The sequence below is a fragment of the Alligator sinensis genome, unplaced genomic scaffold, assembly GCF_000455745.1.
Source record: "Alligator sinensis unplaced genomic scaffold, ASM45574v1 scaffold1164_1, whole genome shotgun sequence".
NCBI classification, from domain to species: domain Eukaryota; kingdom Metazoa; phylum Chordata; order Crocodylia; family Alligatoridae; genus Alligator; species Alligator sinensis.
In genome coordinates this window covers 1,369,106-1,385,699 of record NW_005842225.1, presented here as the reverse complement: position 1 = coordinate 1,385,699, position 16,594 = coordinate 1,369,106, and the positions used below count along the sequence as shown (strand labels likewise).

The 16,594-nt window shown below is 52.4% G+C and overlaps 1 protein-coding gene across 1 annotated transcript in view; it reads left to right on the top strand.

The window, feature by feature from the left end:
- Nucleotides 1–10,085, top strand: part of SCNN1B (sodium channel epithelial 1 beta subunit) — a 30,211-nt gene extending 20,126 nt beyond the window's left edge. Inside the window, exons 8-13 of the mRNA XM_006027135.2 lie at nucleotides 3,561–3,678; nucleotides 4,406–4,481; nucleotides 4,656–4,713; nucleotides 7,232–7,293; nucleotides 8,918–8,993; nucleotides 9,537–10,085. Coding sequence (XP_006027197.2) covers nucleotides 3,561–3,678; nucleotides 4,406–4,481; nucleotides 4,656–4,713; nucleotides 7,232–7,293; nucleotides 8,918–8,993; nucleotides 9,537–9,902 — 756 coding nt within the window. The 3' untranslated portion in view covers nucleotides 9,903–10,085. The remainder of the gene's footprint in view (nucleotides 1–3,560; nucleotides 3,679–4,405; nucleotides 4,482–4,655; nucleotides 4,714–7,231; nucleotides 7,294–8,917; nucleotides 8,994–9,536) is intronic.
- Nucleotides 10,086–16,594: the final 6,509 nt, after the last annotated feature.

Genomic DNA, 16,594 nt, shown 5'->3' with positions numbered 1-16,594 from the left:
TCCACCCAATTTTCCTTCTTTTCACTTACCTCCAAAAAGCCATCCCACATCCTGCCTGTCTGCCTCTTCCAAGTAAAGATTTGTAGAAGACAGGGGAGGACAGAAAAGGGCACCGGGATAAACAATCCCAGCAGTCATTTTTTTAGAGAAGCCTGGGAGCTGCTGGGTGAACTGGAACAGATTTTGGAGCCAGGCTGCAAAGGGGAACCAGAGCTCCTAAGTAAATGTCAGCATCCACCAACTGTGCTTTGTCCCACGAGCAGGAAAATGACAGGCAGGATGGGCAGCTAGTGCAAGAGGCCTGGATGCAAACAGAGAAGGGAGGGAAGGTGCGAGAGGTGGAAACAAACCCAGCAACACAGGGGAGAGTGGACAAGGGGCTCAAAGAGAGAGAGAACTGGCACTCGGGAAGAGGACACTAGGTCAGGGAGACTAGAGACCAAAGGCACTCTCTAAAGGATGGGGAGTGCGTGTGTGGCTCGTGATGGATGAGGAAGACGATGCTTGAGAGCACTTGTCCGCTCCCAGGCTCAGCACTCACAAAGGAGGCTGGGCAAAGATGCCAAAATATATATACGACATTCTTAGGCAGAGAAGTCGCATCAGCACGACAGACATCCGCTTTGTAGGTGTCAGGGATCCCGAGCAATCAGACACGCCACCAGCCCCGGCGGCACGTGCTTCAACAGGCGGGGATGGCACAGGCCTGTTTACCCGCAGCAAACAGCTCAGCACGGGCTGCAGTCAGGTGCCGGTTACATCGGTGTCACCCGCAGTGGCTCGCGGGCCAACGAGCGCTCCAGCAGAGAGCTGGAAGATGAGACTGAGGATTGCAATCAGAAATGCATGCTCTTAGTGTCACCTTGCCAGGCTTTTTCCTCCTAAAGCAGCAAGAGGACACAAACCCGTGTCTGGTTGCTGTAGGTCTTTGGAGGAGGGACGTGGCTGGCAACCTAGCGTCAGCAAGGACAGGATGTCATTGTCAGTCGTAACGAGGTGGCATTTGCTTTTTTGCTGTGATTTGTATTATAGGTGGCAAGCCTATAATAAAAATCATTGCACATGTTCACCCAAAGGCCAACTTTGACCTCTCGGGGGATCCTTGAACAATCAGCGCAGACCTCACCCGCTGCATACATTAAAACCATGGGGCTATTCAGTGTGGGATAGCCTGCCTCCGCGGGTCAGCTGCAGTATAAATAGCTCCGGCAGTTCTAGATAGGAAGCCATTCAGTGCTTACAGTCTTTGCCTTGTGATTGTAATGTTCAAATATTTGGGAAAATAGTGTGACTGCTGCTGCTCCAGTGCATCCAGAGGCTAAAAGTGCCTCTGACTTATTATTATGCCGTCTGTTTTTACTGGGCTGCACCTTTACCCTGCCCAGCACCCTGCAGGCAAACAGGCAGAGCTTCTGCCGCCTTGCCAGGAGACAGCCGCGCGCATGGGTGCATCCCCTTCTCATGGAAACCTGACTTGGGTTTTTTCATGATCCTTTTTTCTTTAAGAGAAATAAGCCATTTTCAGATGGACACATGGGGTTTGGAAACACAACTCCCCTCCTGCCTTTCCTTCCCTTCAGGAGCAAAGGGGGAGAAACTGGGAACACGTGTGCAGTCAGTGGGGCGGGTGAAGCACGGTACTGGTTTTTAGCATTCACCCGCTCAGAGCCACCCGGGAGGCTCTAGCCAGGTACCGCGGGGCTGGATAAGCACAGTGCTGGGACGCAGTCGTAATGGTGAGGACCGGCAGACTTCTGGAAAGTGAATTCCCCAGAGGAACAGCAGAAGCCCTTCAGCTCGATTCATTTGCTACTAGGCTGGAGAGTGACATCCTGTACCAGGGTGGCCTGCCAGGTATTTCATCCCTCTGCCTTCACAAAAATGTACCCACCATTGCACCACTTTGCAATACTTTGAAAGAGGTCAATAGAAATGCTTAAGCAAATGCTTTAAATGTTTCTAAAGGACGACTCAGATTCCAGACGTGCCCACATGAAATTCATGCCACCCGGGGGAGGTCTGGAGACTTCTCAGCAAAGTGGAACTTTTTCATGGCTCTATGATCAGGCAGCAATAAAGTCCTTAAATATTTTATATTGCACAAACCGCTCTGGTCCTGCCACCCTGCCAGATCTCCCTCTCTTTTCACAGAGCCTCTAATGCTACTTTCACAGTTTCATCCCGTTGTGACGACTAAGAAACACCATTCCCTGCACAGGGGTCTCACGCGGAAGAGTTCATGGCGGAGCCTGAACACGTCTTTCTTAAGCAGGCAGCTGGGACCCTCCCAGGGGAAAGAGAGCTCAGCTTTACAAAACCTGCTGCCTGTAACAAAGCATTTCAAAATGATTAACTTTTACCAAAAGTCATGGCAGCCCTGTCTCAGCAAACACTAGAAGCAATCTCAGCATCATGGATGGGATTGCACGTCTGTTTCTCTCTGGAGCGGGGCTCAGTGATTAAGGCATCTAGTTCGCCTACCCTCAACCAGTCAACCCAGCTGTGAATAGGAACCTGGCCACGTCCCTTCCCAGTGTGCCATGGCGCGTGTTCACAATGCCGACCTGATGAGTCATCTAGGTTCAGACAGACCCTTGGCCTTTTCCATTTCCTAGCCACCCAGGAGCCTTCAAATAATCGAGGCCCCGGCACACATTAATTTAAAGATGCCACACATGCATGGCAGAGGTGTGATTTTGGGATCAGGGATCAGATCCCAATCATGCTCTTTCTACTTATTAGTGCAGCTGGTTAAAACCTAGGTGTCCCCTGCCCAGCATGACCCAGTGCAGGGCCAGGGCTGGGGCCAAAAATCAGCTGACTACTTGCCCTGGGGCAACCCCAGACTGGCACATATTCAGTTTAAGGCACGCACAAACCAGCACTAAGGTTGGGAGGCGAAGCACCAATCTTCTACATGACACATGGAACATTTTTGTGGCTGGTTTGCCATTTTATTTGATGGCACCTTAAACTGGGTGCACGTGTAGCACCCTTACCACTTACACTGTGATTAACACATTAAGTGCACCATAAATGTAACGTGCAGGGGGACCCTAATACAAATTAACTGCTTCTTGCATGCCACTCCCTCTGACTCAGTTACTCCATCTGAAAATGGGTTAAGTGAAGTTTACTCACCGTGGTAAAGTGCTTTGAAAGCTTCAGGGAACAACCCAGGTGACAGGAGAAGGAAAGCAAACCGTGATTCTGCCACTACCACGAGGTCATTCATTGCAAACACATCCCTGGTATTCATCTGCCTCACCCAGGTGCTGCTGTGACTTCCCAGCACCTGGCAGTGCGTTCTGATTGAAACACGTGCTGTTTAATGACAAAACCCACCTGGGAGAGCCCCTCGGTTACAGGGTGCAGTTTGTCCCACTAAGCTGATGCCTGGCCCCAGAGCTGAACACTTCTCTTATGTGGGTCCTCAAGAGCCTTCCCTCCAGCTGTTAGAGACGGGCCCTTTGCGAGCCCAGCTGGAAGGTGCCTCTGCAGTGCAGGAGCGGTGTGAGAGCGGATCGCACTTCTAAAGGCCCCTTGTTCCCTCTCTGCAGGCCTGTCTGCGCTCCTGCTTCCAAGCTGAGATGGTCGAGAACTGCAAGTGCGGTCACTATCTGTTCCCTTTGCCCGAAGGGGTGAATTATTGCAACAACGATGATAATCCAGACTGGGGTAAGAACATGAGCAGAGCTTCCAGGGATGCCGTGGGAAGACAGCGGGTGCAGGGGAAGCTTGTTATCTGTGCCGGGGAATGAAACACTTGCTCAGATACACTTAGCAGCGACCTTAGCTGTTTGCTAACCAGATCCAGGCAAGGAAGGAGGGAGATCTCCCTGCTCTGACCTGAGGCAGAGACGTCTCAGCTCCCTCCTAGCTTAGCTCGACAGGGACACAGCGACACCACCCAGTAGGCTGACACTGGATGCTCCCCGCAGAGGAGCAAACAGAGGACACCTGCCTCCCTGCACTTCAGGTTCCCTAGCATGGAGGGAGACCCAGGGCTTGTCCCCGTGTTTGCACAGATCTCCCCATCTGCCTCCTTCCTCTCCTGCACGGTGCCACGAAGCACCTGCAATCCTCAGCACGCAACCGTGTCTGCTCCGCCAAGAACGTCCGAGCGTCACAGCTCTCTTGTGGCAGAGCCTGCGGGAAAGGACACGTGACAGACGCTAGTCAGTGATCTTGCACAACAGGCAGAAGCCCATTGCATCTATTGGACTCGGTAATAAACAGCTACCTAACCCAGTCAATAGGCCATTAGTAATAACTGTTTGCAGGTAATTGTCTGGTTTCTCTTAAATGGACTTTCCAGGCAACAGCAGGCTAAGGGGGAAGCTGATTTGTGCAACAAAGTGCTCATCTGAAAGGATTCTGTTTGCTTTTTATTTTCACCAAACAGCCTATTGCTATTCTTCACTGAGATCAAGTATAAGACACAGGCAGTTTTGTATTGACTCTTGTAAGGAAACATGCAAGTAAGTACATAAAATATCTCTGCCAGCTCTACAGGTGGAGGGACTCCTGCATTTCATCCTTCGCTGAACTGATCTTCTTAAAATCTAAATGAATCCTTTGTCTGAAATCCAGCTCACCTCCGGGTGATCCCAGAGGGGCAAGCGCCGTCTTAATGCTCCTTGTTTGCTTTCCAGTGACACGCAGTACAAAATGACCATCTCGATGGCAGACTGGCCGTCTGAGGCTTCAGAGGTAAAGCCCGTTTCTAACTTTAAAATGGGGATTAACAACGGGATGTACTTCTCTCAGCATTTATGGCACTGGTGTTCACATAGGCAACCCCTCTTCACTAAACTGCTTTTTCCAGCCCACAGTCAAGGAGACTGTCTCCAGCACATAAAAGTCAAACGGGGAACAACCAGCTCTCCTCCCAAAGGATTTGGCCCAGCAAAGCCGAATCTGGTTCTACAAAGCAGATATTAAAGGCTCAAATCTATGTCCACCTCCTTTGGCCTAAATCAGAAGCAGCTGCTTTTAGGTGAATGGGGTGAGAATAAAGGAGAAGGGAAGTCAGTGGCAGGCTAACCAGGACCATCGCTGTTCAGCGTGTGAAATGTCCTCAGTGGAGTTCAAGTGCAATAGCCTACTCGTCCAACGACCGTAGCGCTTGCTTTTGTAGCTCGCTGCAGGGAGGACAAGTAGCCGCACAGCCGGGGCATTTCAGGAGTGTGGGGCAGGGGTCCCCCTCCCAGGGGCTTCTGATCACCAGCAAAGGCTACCACATAGAAAACCTTGTTAGACCGACACGCTGACGGGAACGAAGGACACTAACAGCCTTAACTCTGCTCCTTCAAGAATGTGGCAGGTCTCCAGGGCCACAAGCTCATTCTGGACCTCTAAGGCATCATCATCATCATACATCATTTTTGCAAAATCTTTGATACACGTGTGCTATCCTCTGGTCTGTCCTACTCTGCATATACAAGGCAGAAGTCCATTCCTGTTCAAAACTGCACAGTCAAAATGAGCTTTATATTATGCTGAGGGCCATCTCCAACTCCCAGCTCCCCTCAGACCTGCATGACTGTTTGTCATAGAGGACTTCAAAGGGGTTTGAATCCATGAAGTGATCGGGATTTAGCCTTGAGGGATCCCGGAGGCTGCCAGGAGCAGGAGATGGTAACGGACAAGTGAGCGTCCTGTTCAGTTACAAGCCACATTGATGGCTCTTGCCGAGCTAGAAACAGGTAAGAGCAATTATGCAAAGTGGAGCCAGTGCCTCAGGGACACGTAACATTGCTAGAAAATGCTCCTGCTGAGCCAGCTCCGCATCTGGCACCATCGTAAGTAAATGCCACCACGAATACGGGCTCAGCCCAGATCAGCGGAGCAGGGAGCAGACGTGGGAACAATGAGCAGGGCTGACAGGGAGTTGCCAGCTAGCGCCAGGGGAACGTGAGCGCGGAGCTGGAACAGCCGCTGCCTGCTGGAGGGGGATAGCGAGTTGCAGTTACCCTCTACTACATCCCGTTTTTCTCCCTATGTGGACCGGGTTAAAATATTGTACGGTGAGAACAGAAACCCTGATGCTTATCTACGGGCAAGTTGTTTTCGGTTGTTACCCAAGCTCTGCGCTCCAGGACCCCGTCACCTCCTCTCCCGAATTGTGGTGACTTCCCGCGGATTCAGGATTCTTCTCTCCTTTCTCTCGGTCTCCGTCCCTGCTGCGCTTGCGCTTTGCTTGCTCTTCACGTCCGTTCTCTTCCGAAAGGGTACAAGTGCACAGCAGGATGGCTGTCGCACAGAGAGCCACACCGGTGCTAGGCCGGCAGACACTGGTAACTGGACTGAACTCCTTCCAGAGGCCTTGGTTACTAGTCTTTGCCATCACATCATCACTGCTGCCGTTCCTGTGCAGATGCACGTCCCCTTGACTAACCCCCCTTCCAATGTTAACCCCAGTCTCATCTATTCAAACACTGCCATTAGCGCATAGCAGGCACCTCAGCTGCACAGGCTGGCATTTCATTAGTGTCAACTGGTGCCGAGCATCCCTCCGGAGGGTCAAGCACCGAGAGGTCTTTCCCCAATCCCCCCCCGCCCCCCGTCACCTCCCCACGGTCTCACTCTGATGCACCGATGCTAAAACGTGACAGCTGCTAACGTGAACTAACAGAAAAGCGGGACATGGCAGACTAGCGATTGCTGGTCTCATTGGCATGACTGCTCTCCCTGCTGTTTCTCTTGCGGCCCGCTTCCCCGGCTCGGAGAAAAGCCCGTGCCTTCGCTGCCCCCTGACCGACTCCCAGACTGCTTTACATGCAGTAACGGCCCTGGTTGTTAAGTACTCGCAGGTGGCGGCGATTCCAGCTTTCTGCACGTGGTTTGCAGGCCTTGCATTCTGGTATTTCTCTTCCTCAAGCCACATGTGCCCCAGGGCTCGTCTACACAGGGAAACCCAGGAACATTAGTCCATATTAACTGAGGGTGTGAATTCAGTGTGGACCAGTTAAACTGCATTCAATCCCCCGTGGATGCACTTCTTCAAAATTAGAGTGGCCTTCCTCTGATTAAGCTTGATTCGCTTTGGGAGCGAGTTAAACTCACTTTAATTCTGATTAAGTGCCGACACAGGGATTTGATGCATCTTGATGAATATGCTTTTCATTTGAATTGACTAAGCCTGAACTCACTTATCTCTGTCCCTGTACAAACAGCCCACAGAGAGGGCATTTGTCATTTCATTGCTGAATCCATCTTCTTTTCCTAGGACTGGATTTTCCATATTTTGTCATATGAAAGGGATTTGTCAACAAATGTGACTCTGGACAGGTGAGTGAAAGAAAAGAGCTCTTGCCCTCTTATCTAAAGAGCCTGCTAACTCTCCGATAAGCCCTATCCTGGGGCAAGAGACCACTGTCGAAGCTCAGTGAAGCGCGGGGGGCTCAGCGTGGTCTGCGTGCCAGCTGGGCACCACTTATCATGGCCTCCCAGATCACCACTGGCTCGTGGATCACGGTCTGGGAACCACTGGGCCAGACTGAGTCCATTGTGGAATCACTGTTCCCCATGAAGGGACGTACAGGTGGTGACCAAGTCACCCTGGAGCCGTCTCTCTGATAACCGCGAGAGTCTGAGCTCGGAGCCGTCCACCGCAGGCGCTTCTTGTCATTCTCAGGCTTGGCGAGAAGGGCAGAGCCCAGGACGTGGTGCTAGAGGTGAGCCCAGGGAAAAACAAGTCAGAAGGAAGCAGGTCATGCTAAACCAAAGCTCAGCTGGCGAACATTCAGTTCCCAGCAGCGAGGGCTGGTCGGCGTATCATATCAGCCGTGTCTCCGAGATATTGAGCTGCAAAGCCACATGACACGAACCTTCTTGATGCAACTAGTTCTAGCCTGACGGCGAGCACAAGGAAATTGTACTCAGGAACATTTGCTTATCTTTATGCAGGAAATTACTGCCTTTCATTTTTTATAGCTAAAACCCAGTCTTGTTTTATGCATTTAGTGCACATGCTTAGTCAGTCTTAGCCCATTGCGGCTTTTAAGGCACGGTGCTGAATCAGAGCAATCATGAGGCTGGGTAAAAGAGGTCCAACAAAGACAGGTGGAATCAGCATGGCAATCAGCAGTGCTTGAAGACCAACCTAAAAACGAGACTGAGAGATACCAGATTGGTGTATGAGAAAGACCAAGCTCTGGGACAAGCAGCAAGAACATAACAAGGCTTGCAGGGAAGTTTCCCAAGCTTAGAATAATATTATTGTCATAAAAGCAGTTTAAGAGAGAAATGAACAGGAAGCTGCCACGAGGCACAAGGTCGTCAGGAAAGAGCAACTAGAGGTGACAGACATCGTCCCCTCGATTTCGGCTCTGGAGTCCAGAGCTCCACAGCTGCTGAAGCAATCGGTTTTGGGGAGGGCTGAGAGCCCATGGGGGTTATTACTTGGAAGCCATCGAGCTGTTACTTAGAAGCCTAACTCAAGGGCATCTGTGTTTACAACTCACGTGGAGCTGCTGCAAAGCTGTCCTCCTTCCCGAGCAGCTCTAAAAACCAAAGGGAAAGTGATGCAGGACACACCAAGCTGAGTACGTCATGCAGACGGTTGTGTCCCCTCACTGGGTTATCCCCAGCAGAGACCTCAGGGCCTGCCCAACACCCCTGTGGGCAATCAGCTCTTGGAAAGCTGTTCCAGTCGAGTTCCCCAAGGCTCCCAGTTAGCTGTGCAGTAGAGTCAGTCTACGAGGTGCTTGAAAAGCGGGTCCCCCCACAACACTAACCCCAGACAACACCATTTCCCCTGCTCTGCATGCCGGGGGGCTTGCCATAGGAAGGAGATGAAGGGATCCCACAGCACCGCTTTGTGAGGCTTTTTAGGGATGTGTGTGATCAGCTGGACCAGCAAATCACAGCACAGACAAGACTGGAAACTGAAGGGATTCTTTTGTCTTCACAGACACGGGATCATCAAGCTCAACATTTACTTCCAAGAGTATAACTACAGAACCATCTCGGAATCGGCTGCTACAACCGTGAGTCCGAGACCCGGTTCCTGCTAGGCAACAAACCTGCCGCCGTGCATTTCTGAGAGGCGGGGACCTGCAGACTACTCGCTGCAGCCTCTCTGCTGTCCCACGCCCCGAGCAGCAGCTACGCAGCCAGCACAGAGTAAATCTGAAGGGCTGAGAGGCATCGTGTGCCCTGCTGTGCTGTCCCAGCTACCTGCTGGGAGCAACAGAATCCCTCCTCCGGGTCCACTGCAGCCTGCATGGCTGGCTCCACAGGCCTGCATTCATTCCTCCCCCCCGTTTGCTCCTTTCCGCTCCTCCAGAGTGTGTATGTGGGGATAGGAGTTGCTCAGGGACAGCGGGAAACATCGCCCCGGGGGAGCGCGCTGCCTTCTCAGCACGCCAAGTCTGTAAAGCAAGTGAGTGAGACATGCTACCATGTGCTCTAAGCTCCCACATTCCCCTCCTTTAAGTCAAGCAAATAGTTGCCCGCTTGCTTCTGGGGCCAAAGGGAAACGCAGTCCTGCCCTGCCCTCCCTCATGCCCCCCCCGGCCTCCCTCTTGCAGATCGTCTGGCTGCTGTCTAGCCTGGGAGGCCAGTTCGGGTTCTGGATGGGGGGCTCCGTGCTGTGCCTCATCGAGTTCGGAGAAATCATCATCGATTTCCTGTGGATCACCATCATCAACGGCATCAGCTGGTGCAAGGGCCTGAAGCAGAAGCGCGCCCAGACTCGCTACCCCGACGCCCCTCCAACCGTGTCGGAGCTCGTGGAGGCTCACACCAATTTCGGCTTCCAGTACGAGGACGGCAGCGTCACCCCTGGCAGTGGCAGGCTCCCCCCCGAGCCCGGCACGCCTCCCCCTAACTACGACTCACTGCGCGTGCAGCCCCTGGACGTCCTCGAGCTGGGGACTGACACAGAGCCAGAGTGAGCACGACTCCTTCTGGGGCCTGGTCTGGCTTGACACAGCCCCTGCAAGTCACGGAGCAACGCTCTGTTAGTTCTCCAGTTTTTCTAAGTTAAACACTTCCCAGTTGCTCCCCTCCCAAACCCCCCTCCCTCCCACCGCAAATAAAATGTTCATTGTAAAGACGCTTTATGTATAAACCCAGTGTCCTGTGCTGACCATATTGCCCATGATGTGTGCAACTCGACGTAGCACCTGCGTGGTTATAAGATACACCCCAGATTTCTTTCAAGAAGTATTTTTGCTCCCTTGGTTCAAAGTGCTTAACAACAAGCAGTGTCTATGGTGGACAGCTCCTTGTTAAATGATTTCCCTAAGTAATCCCAGCAATACCCACTCTAACGGGTCAGGATGCCAAGACAGTGCCTACAGCAAGGACAACTGGAGGGTACTAGAAGGGAGAACAATCACAAGGGAAGGACTATCAGGAGGGCGCAGGATGGCATGGGGCGTCTGTGGCCCGACAGCAAGGCTGCTACCAGCAGAGTCCGTGCGTCGGGTCTGCCCTCCATCCTGTGCCTGGAACTGAAGTCCTCCGCCGTCCTCATGTTTCTGCCTCTCAGTGGCCAGAAGTAGCAGCACTGGTCGAAGCACGCGAGGAGCTGCGTCCTCTGCTTCCTGGAGCCCGTGGGTCGGCGTTCGTGTTCCTGTGCTCATGGCACGGCCGCCTCGTGACTGCCGTCCTGCCTGCAGATGGGCACATTTGTTAATGTGTGATAGAGAGAAATACTTCGGGCTCCAATAAAGACGTAGGTGCATGGGGAGGGTGTGGGGGAGCATCAGGTCACCCAAAGCATCCTCCTTGGCAGGAAGCACCAGCCATCTTCATTGACCGGATGAGGGCTGGTCCTTGCAAAGGGAGAGGCTGATGACTGCGGTCACCTGCAAGCTTCCCTGGAACTAGCCCTGCCCTGCGCCTATTCCTGCCCAGCCCTGTTCTCTTCCTCTTCCCAGGTATTTGTATTGTGGGCTTATTTTGCTTTTCCACTGGGAGCTGGAGAGAGGCCATGGACTCACCTGCCTCGGAGCCACGCTGTTCTCAGAAGGAAACTATGCTCTGTGTAACCAAAGAGGAGCTGTGTTTTATTGCACTCGTTCTGCAGAACTCCAAGACGCCTGAGCATCGAGCCAGATTACGCTCAGCTCTGCAGTTCCTGGCAGCGTGACTCAGAGCACATCACAGCTCCCCAAAACCTGCCTGCACAATGGGGATGATGCTTTCCCTGTGACATTCACTGGTATAGACCCCCTTTAAGATCCACAGGTGAAAAGTGTTATCTGAATGCAGTCTTGTTGAACAGCGGCAAACTACCACACGAGAGCCCGGCTCCCACACCACCTGTCCGCGCTCCCTCCATTCACCGCAGCGGTGGCCCTCGCTACCCGTCACGCTACTGAGCAAGATGCTGCAAGAGCCAATGCAAAACCTTCAGCAGTGCCTGGCACATTTTTGAGGCCCTGTTTTAGGCCAGCAGCTTGCCAGTGGCATTTTGCTGTAGGACTTTATGTGCCGAAGTGATAAACACCGATCGATGTTCAGATTCCTTGACAGCGTCAGAGATGACGAGAGCTCGGCACCGTCAATGCAGAGCAGAGCTGCGTCTCCAACAGGCCAAACTCATCCTCGCACTTAGATGCAAGGATGTTGGGTCAAGACCTACTGGTCTGTGAACCAGGACCAACCCCCTCTGCCCCACAACAAGAATCGTATGGCAGCTTTGAAACTTGTCGAGGGGGCAAACTGGGAGCAGGCAGGATTGAAAGCTTTGTCTTTTCTGGTAAGGATCAGGATCAGGTGGGAATTATTACAGGCATGTAGGTCCAATGACCCATCCTTTAAGGTCCCAAAGCTCCTCTGTTCCCTGGACCACTGTGGAGACAGATTTTTTTCCAAGGGGTTTTTTCTGCGGGTTGGGATGTAGCTGCCTGGGTGTCTTTCACCATTAGCGTTTCCGCAGTGCAGCCGCTGTCAGTCTACGTCTGAATTTTTCCACCACTTGGACAGTTAGATTTCCTGCAGATGGAGTAGGGACGATCAGTAAAACCAGTAATAGCTTTCAGATGGGTAGAAACATAGCACGCACGCCCTGCAACTAATGAGAACGACAGAGGCTGAGCAGCAAGGACTAATCAGGAACATCACTTCTGAATTCCATTCATTTACTTAACGACTTTGGCAAATTTCTAGTTAAAAAAAAAAAAAAAAAAAAGAATTACAGTGAAAGACTTTTACTGCCCGTCTCAGCCCATTAAATACTTCAGCAGATTTATGTCAATTGGCTAATTTACCACCAGCATGAAGTAGTCGGCCTTCACACTGCAGATCCAATCCATGCTCTCCACCAGCAAATCACATCTTTTTATTAAAATGCTACTCCAGAAGATCTGGAGAGGCAGAAATCCCTAATTCTGCACCTTTCAGGAATAAACGTACTGACATGAACATGAGCAACACTTCACCACTGCTCTCCGGCCTCCCCACGTATCGTCTCTTCCACCCTTCTCTCCCGTTTAACAAAGGCAGCTATCTGACATGAGCTGCAAAATGCGCCTGCGTAAGCAAACGTCTTAACACCTGAAGGAAACGGGCACATCAAGCACAGTAGCATCATAAATGACTCATGCATTTTAGACTGCTCTCATCACAGAGATAAGAAGTTACCGGATCCCTGCAGATGCCATTCCTGGCATTGCAAAAATGAAACAGGATTCCCCCCATTCTGTCAACCCAGAGGAAGTTTCTGTTCACAAGAAAACAAGCATATACCTCCCTGTCGTTACACAAATGTTTCTCGGGCACAAAGGACTTCTACATTTAAGGTTCTGACACAGTCAAAGAAGGTTAATTACTTGGGAAAGACTAGTCTAAGGCTCCTGGACTGGAAGGGAGCTGGCAATGCTACACGTACAAGGTCTCATGGACATTATGAGGTTGGCCTAAAACCAGAGAAGGTTAAAAACAACGCAGGTTTGAGTTCTTTATTACCTGACTTCATGGGTCAGGTTTTCCAGCGTCTCTCTGACTGCTAGAAACAAACCTTTTTGAATGAAAGCCGAGACGCTCGCATCACCACATAGTCACAGATCCAGGAGCTGGAATATCAGGAAGACAAGCCAGCCCCGAAACCTTGATGTTACTATGAGTTACAGCCAGCAACACACTGTCTATGCAGGAGCCCCGACTAGAAACTGCTTCCCGCTCCTGGTCGACGAGCTGACCTGGTCTCTTAGACCCTTGATGGAGTAGCACGGAGGCAGGGGGAGCGGAGCCGCTGGCCTGGAGCAGTCCTTGACATTGTATTTTGTTTCAGTGCGATGGGAGGAATCCCATCCTAAACCTGGACACTTGCGAGAGGTCAAGAAACACAAATCAGAACCTGGGACCAGAGGCAAGGAGGGCTGGAAAGGAATACATGCCACATATAAAAGAAATAAATTTGTACATAAACAAGTAGCTCAGTGCCAGAGACAAGCAGCAGATTCAGAAAGGATGCAAAACCTGCCCCTGGCCTCTCCAGCATTTCAACCTCCTACCTGGCAGGGAAAGCCCCACACAGGAGGCCAGAACTTGTTAAATATCAGGGCTACACAAGACCAGGACTTATGATGCGCCCATGGTCACCCAGTGGTTTTAAACCCATGAGACAATCTGATTCCCAAGCAGGACAAACTTTTCTAAATAGAGGCGGCCGCTCCAGTGTAGCTTCTGTTTGCACCGCTCATCGAACTGCCATCTACTGAAACCAGTTTCAAAGGAGGCTTTTCCATGTCAGTAAGTGGAGCCCTGGGTGGGGCGTCCCCCCACCTTGTAGCAACAGCACAGCTCCTGCACCGTGACCGCCCCACTTCCCAAGAATCAGATCCCTTCATGCGTGGATATGCAACAGCTGACTCAGTTCCCCAGAATCCGTCCCTAGCCCCGAGACAGCACTGGGGTGAGCTCAGGCATCAGCAAGGGAACCCCATCCTGCACGGGGCAGAGGAGGGGTGCCCGGTGTGGGCGGCAGGTTTCAGGGGTGATGTGGAGCAGACTTGCTGCCGTGTCTCACAACCACAGTCCCAGTGAGAGGTTTCCCCGTCTCTCGTTCCCCTGTTTGCGAGTGCCTGTGCAAGCCGAGCAGCTCGGAGCGCGGGGAAACCAGCTATTCCAGACAGCCAATAATATTATGCAAGCAGGTGTTGATAGGAGCTCCCCTAGTGCTCAGTACATCGAGAACTAAATCAGGAGCAGGTAGGTAAAAATAATCAAATTGGCGGCATGACAGAGGAGAGGCAGTTAGGAAACCTGCTCTGGACAGCAGGATCCAGTTCTTGCAAGAGCTGCCCCAGCCCTGTGCTGCTCAGCTCCTCACTCCCCTGCTGCTCCAGGAAGGGACACTTCCCTCACTAAACAGGGGCTGAGTCCATAATGCGGCCGTGTGTAAATAAGGGCATGCCCTACTCCTCGAGAGTGCTTTATGTGCCCGGCCAGAACTGGGCAACCGAGCTCAGCCTTGTGTCCACCTAGCCCTTTCTAGCACCTTGGCAATACACCTCCACTTAGTGGCTTCCTGGCCACGCACTGCCATGGCAGTCTGCAGCAAGGGGAAAACCTTGCTCCCTCCACGTACAGATGAGCCAACAGAGATGCAAGGGAGCAGTTTGCTGAACACAGCAGTGCGACACTGGGAGCCAGGTCTCCTGCCTTCCACGCACTGGTGTGGCAGCTACTGGACTTTACAGCCTCGGGTGTTTGTAACGGGTCCCAGGTCTGGCGAGCGCCAGCGGCTGCTCCACCCAGAGCCAAGGGGGGTTAACGGCAGGCCTGGGATTTTGTTCCACTTGGCCTTGTCATTGCCCCAGGCCCTTCCTTACACCGCAGACACAGCGAGCTTGGACAGGGAGCTGCACAGAGACAAGGCCTTGCACTGCTCCAAGTCCAGCCCTGACCCAACCATCTGGTCAGTCAGAGCCCCCTCAGCAAGGCTCAGGCTCAGTCAGGCCCCGACCCCGAGCCTCTAGAACTGCTTTGGCCAAGAGAGCGGTAGGTCGGCAGACGAGACATGGTCACATCCGAACCCAGAGACAAGAACCAGCGTCTTCAGAGCTCTCAGACCTTTCCCCTTAGCTGGGCGCTTGCCCAGGGCAATTCATGCTGTAAACAGCAATAACAGCAGGAGGCAGGAAACAAAAGGCAAAGAACAACCACAAGAATCTTCGCTTTTGTGTCATGAGGCAGAGGAAGGATGGGAGAGGCACAAACAATGAGATTCGCCCCTCACCTGCTCAGGATCATTGGAACAGCATGTACTCTGGCAAGACGGGTGGTTTGCTGTTCCAGGCACTGCCGGTTTATAGAGAGTGTTTGACAAGCCAATAAAACAGAACGTGTGTCTCAGGCTCCTGAGTCAAGCTGTCAGACTCGGGTGTTTCTTCAAGTTGATGGACTGGCGCACGCAGGTCTGCGTGATTCTTGGCAGGGAAGAGGCGAGTGCTTAGATTTTCAGGCAGCCCGACCTGCCCCACGAACTGATCTGGCCCATCTCAGCCGGTCGCCCACTGCCAGGTGCCGGGAGCAAAGCCGCTCGTGTAACAGAGTCCTCAGTTCAGTGCCCAAACCAGAAACTGGGGGAAAAGATCCAGGTCAACCCGCAAAAACACAAGCAGAGCTTTAATTTAGGGCTACTGAGAATGTTTGCTGCCTTTCCTTTTTAGACTGGGTCCATTTTCAACACAAAGGCCTTCTTAAAAGCACGGATTTCTTAGGGTAACCTCCTGTACTGGACCAACCGCGCAGCTGGGCGGGAGTCCGACAGGCTTCTGAATGCAACACACTCCTGAGCAGGTCTGAGCAGTAACTTTTAAAACATTTCTATGGTTTTCAAACTTCCTCTGTCCCTTCCAGCCTGAGCCCCATGCCCAGTTTGATCTGAATTTGCAAACAGCTTTGAACTCCTCCCCCCCAGCCCCCAAAAGCTGCATCCTGTTGACTGAAAAAAAGAGTCACCCAGGTGTGGCTGGGAGAGTTGGAGGAAAGGATCTCTCCTTGCCTCAGAAGAGCCTGCTTTTGGGGAACACCAGAGTAGGGGGCTATACACGAGAGCCGCAAGGAAGAAGGGGCTCCGGGGAGGCTGATCCAACCCTCTGCACTGATGCAGGATCAGACACATGCCTTGCAACAGCAGCAGGACCTGGAAGAACTACTGTTGGAGACAAGAGAAGCACTCGGTGTTGCATCTCAGTAGTGATGTGCCCTGAGGAACAGGGGGCAAGAGGAGAGGAGCCCCCGAACGCAAAGGGCAGACATAGATCAGGGAAGCCCAGGAGAGAGAGGACCTTGTGGGACGGAGGCAGCCTGGGGCTTGGCAGGGTGCTCACTGCAGACTAGTGAGGGCAGAAGCCAGCTGGAAGTGATGAAGCTGAGCAGCAGTGCTGGGATGGCAGCACAGAGAAAGGATAGCTCTCTCCAAGCAGACTGGGAGGAGAGAGCGGCAGCAGGAGCCAAAGGTGAAGTGGAGCAAGGGAGGGTTTGTTCTCAAAAGGGACAGGAAGAGCAAGGACAAACGCTGAGGAAAAGAGCTGCCAGTTTGGGATAAAGGCAGAAGAGGGTAAGCAGTGGGGGGCAAGAGGGATGTGCCCGTGGGATGGGAGGGTGAGAGCTCAGACCTGGTTCAGCA